Source organism: Balaenoptera ricei, chromosome 6 (assembly GCF_028023285.1).
Source record: "Balaenoptera ricei isolate mBalRic1 chromosome 6, mBalRic1.hap2, whole genome shotgun sequence".
In the NCBI taxonomy this organism is placed as follows: domain Eukaryota; kingdom Metazoa; phylum Chordata; class Mammalia; order Artiodactyla; family Balaenopteridae; genus Balaenoptera; species Balaenoptera ricei.
In genome coordinates this window covers 73,856,213-73,859,758 of record NC_082644.1, presented here as the reverse complement: position 1 = coordinate 73,859,758, position 3,546 = coordinate 73,856,213, and the positions used below count along the sequence as shown (strand labels likewise).

The following is a 3,546-nucleotide window of genomic DNA, read 5'->3' as shown; positions in this document are numbered from 1 at the left end:
CCAAAGGTGCTCAGCCTCTAGCCCAAATGGACTCTCTGGGGAGAGGCAGAGACAGTTTGGCGAAAAGGACACAGGGGTGGGGGGTGGGAGAGGTGGCGAAAGGAGAAAGCAGCCTTCCAGTTAAAGATCAGCCCTCAGTTTAAGGGTCAGCTTCGGGCAGGCTGGCCTCAGCGGAGTCGGGGTCAGAGGGAGGAGCAGCGGCAGGATGGGACTGGGGTGTGCTCTACATCTCATTCAGGTCAAGCAGAGTCTGGTCCAGCATCCTTTGTGTACAGAGGTGCTCCTCTTTGGTGCGTTTCAGTTTATCTTCCAAATCATCAATTGTCTTTTCCAGCTTGGCTACCGATCTCTCAGCAAACTCAGCACGGGTCTCTGCCTCCTTGAGTTTATCAGTAAGACTCTTTATCTCTTCCTCATATTTGTCTTCTTTTTGAGAGTACCTTTCTTTCTTTTTTTTTTTTTTTTTTTTAAAGACTGAGTATTTTTTTTTTTAAACTTTGGGTTTATTTATTTAATTAATTTATTTATTTATGGCTGTGTTGGGTCTTCGTTTCTGTGCGAGGGCTTTCTCTAGTTGCAGCGAGCGGGGGCCACTCCTCATCGCGGTGCGCGGGCCTCTCACTGTCGCGGCCTCTCTTGTTGCGGAGCACAGGCTCCAGATGCGCAGGCTCAGTAATTGTGGCTCACGGGTCCAGTTGCTCCGCGGCATGTGGGATCTTCCCAGACCAGGGCTCGAACCCGTGTCCCCCGCATCAGCAGGCCGACTCTCAACCACTGCGCCACCAGGGAAGCCCGAGAGTATCTTTCTTCAGCAGCACTCAGACACTTCAGGTTCTGGTCCATCAGTCTGATCTGCTCATCCATCTCTTGGCAACGGGACTCTGCCAGCTCAGCTCGCTCCTCTGTGCGTTCCAAGTCTCCCTCAATAATCAACTTACGAGCCACCTCTTCATACTTCCTATCTGCCTCTTCTGCAATGTGCTTAGCTTCTTTGAGTTGGATTTCCTGGAGTTCCATTTTTTTCTTCATCTTTTAAGGCTCAGTTTTCAATAACCTTCATACTTCTCTCACTCTCATCAGCAGCTTTCTCAGCTTCCTCCAGCTTTTGCAGGGCAGTGGCCAGGCGCTCTTGAGCGCGGTCCAGCTCCTCTTCAACCAGCTGGATCCTACGGTTCAAGGAGGCCACCTCAGCCTCAGCCTGTTCCCGGGCCCGCCTTTCTCCCTCCACTTCCCGCTGGAGGCGCTCGGCCCTCTCCTCTGCATCATCGGCCTGCTGCTGCAGAACCTGGATCTTGCGCTTCACCGCCTCGATGGTGGTGATCCCAGCCATGGTCCCCACCCAGCCCCTGCTTGCCTTCGGGTTCCTGCCTCCTCCGCCAACATTTAAGTTTTTTCCAGAGGAAGTTGTTCATATGTAGCTGTAGACTCGGTGGGTCTGTGAGAGGTGAGTTCAGGATCTTTCTATGTCACCATCTTGAACCAGAAATCTAATTCTTATATAGTGATCTTGTATCCTGTAAATTCACTTAACTCACTTATGGGCTCTAGTAGAGTTTTTATAGATTTCATCAGATTTTCTACATAGGGGAGCATGACATTTGTGGAAAAAAAGGCAGTTTTACTTCTTCCCTTTCTGGTATAGGTGGTTTTTATTTCTTTTCTCTTGACCTTATTGCACTGGCTAGAATCTTTAATGTTGAGGTTTGGCATCCTTGTCTTCTTCCTGATCTTAGGGGAAAATTGATTCAGTTTTTCACAATTTAGTATGATGCTAGTTGTTAAGATTTTAAGTAAATGCCCTTTAATGGGTTGAAGAATTTTCTTTCTATTCCTACTTTTCTGAGAGTTTTTATCAGGAATGGATGTTGGATTTTTTCAAATGATTTTCTGCATCTATTGACATAATCAGAAATAATTTATGTATTTATTTATATATTTATAGATGAATATTCTTTAGTTTGTTAATATGATGAATTACATTGATGGATTTTCAAGTGTCAAAACAATCTTGCATTCTTGGGATAAACTTCACTTGGTCAAATGTATTACCCTTTTTATAAATTTTGGATTCAATTTGCTAAAATTTTTGATATCTATGTTGATATCTATATTTATAACATAGGAATATTGGTCCGCCATTTCTCTGTAATATCTTTGTCTGGTTTTGGTGTCAGGGTAATTCTGTAATCATAGAATGAGTTGGGAAGTATTCTCACCTTTTTAATTTTTTGAAAGAGTTCATGAAGCATTTGTAAATGTTTAGTGGAATTCACCTGTGCTGCCCTATGGGCCTGCAGTTTTCTTTGTGGGAATGTTTTAAACTACAAATTCAATTTCTTTAATAAATAGGCTCTTCAGGTTATATATTTCTTCCTGGGTAAGCTTGGGTAATTTGTGTCTTTCAAGAAATTTGCCCATTTTATCTAAGTTGTTGAATTTATTAGCATAAGGTTGTTCATAATATTTTCCCAGATTATTATTATTATACTTATGTGAAAAATGTCATGGGTAATTTGATAGGGATCACATTAAATCTGTAGATTGCTTTGGATAGTATGGCCTTTTTTTTGCACCAGAGTCCTCTGAGGCATTTTATTTGCATGTGTATATTACATCCCTAGAAAAAGAATCCAAGTATTTTCCCTCCAGTGTGTTTTCGTCTTGCTTCTTCATGGTCCATGATGCCAGCTGAGGTTGTCAGTACAATGAAAACAAACTGACGGGATGGGAGCACGTTATTCTGACATTTTTCTAGATCTTTGAGTTGCACATCAAATCTGGGGCTGATCACTCCACAGTTATTTAGCCTGCCTGTGAGGTTCACAACAATTTCCCCAGCCCTGTGATCATTGATGATTTCAAATTTGCCAATGTAACCATGATTCATCATCAGTTAGAAACCTGATGATGACTTGGGAGCACGGCCTAATAAGAACCTGGCGTTTGCCTCTTTTTTTCACATTGTTGATACTCTTGAGAGCATCAGCCAGGACATCCATGCACACCATTATGGCGGCACAGAAAGATGGTGGAAAGAGCAGTATGGCCATTTTAACAATATTAATTCTTCCAATCCAAGAACATGGGATATCTTTCCATTTCTTTGAATTATCTTCAATTTCCTTTATTAATGTTTTATAGTTCTCAGTATGTAAGTGTTTCACCTCTCTGGTTAGTTTTATTCCTAAGTATTTTATTTTTGGGGGGGTGCAATTTTTTTTTAATATAAATTTATTTTATTTATTTATTTTTGGCTGCGTTGGGTCTTCGTTGCTTCGTGGGCCTTCTCTAGTTGCGGTGAGTGGGGGCCATTCCTCCTTGCAGTGCGCAGGCCTCTCATTGCGGTGGCCCCTCCTGTTGTGGAGCACAGGCTCCAGGCACGCAGGCCTCAGCAGCTGTGGCTCGTGGGCTCCAGAGTGCAGGCTCAGCATTTGTGGCACACGGGCCTAGCTGTTCCGCAGCATGTGGGATCCTCCTGGAACAGGGCTCGAACCCCTGTCCCCTGCATTGGCAGTCGGATTCCTAACCACTGCTCCACGAGGGAAG

The 3,546-nt window shown here is 43.6% G+C and overlaps 1 protein-coding gene and 1 pseudogene across 1 annotated transcript; both read right to left on the bottom strand.

Moving 5' to 3' along the window:
* Positions 1-208: 208 nt before the first annotated feature.
* Positions 209-1,371, bottom strand: LOC132367108 (tropomyosin alpha-3 chain-like). Its single transcript, XM_059924882.1, has 2 exons — positions 1,072-1,371; positions 209-444 (listed from the first exon to the last, which is right to left on the bottom strand). Exons 1-2 carry the CDS (start codon positions 1,328-1,330, stop codon positions 224-226), a joined length of 480 nt encoding a protein of 159 aa, XP_059780865.1. The 5' UTR covers positions 1,331-1,371; the 3' UTR covers positions 209-223.
* Positions 1,372-2,613: 1,242 nt separating this feature from the next.
* On the bottom strand, positions 2,614-3,011 carry LOC132367852 (small ribosomal subunit protein uS8-like; annotated as a pseudogene).
* Between the last annotated feature and the right edge of the window lie 535 nt (positions 3,012-3,546).

Coding starts and splice junctions, on each gene's coding strand:
- LOC132367108 (XM_059924882.1), bottom strand. CDS start 1,330: ATGGCTGGGATCACCACCATCGAGGCGGTGAAGCGCAAGATCCAGGTT. Junction 445..1,071: donor TGAGAAAGCTGCTGATGAGA/GTGAGAGAAGTA, acceptor AAAAAAAGAAAG/AAAGGTACTCTCAAAAAGAA.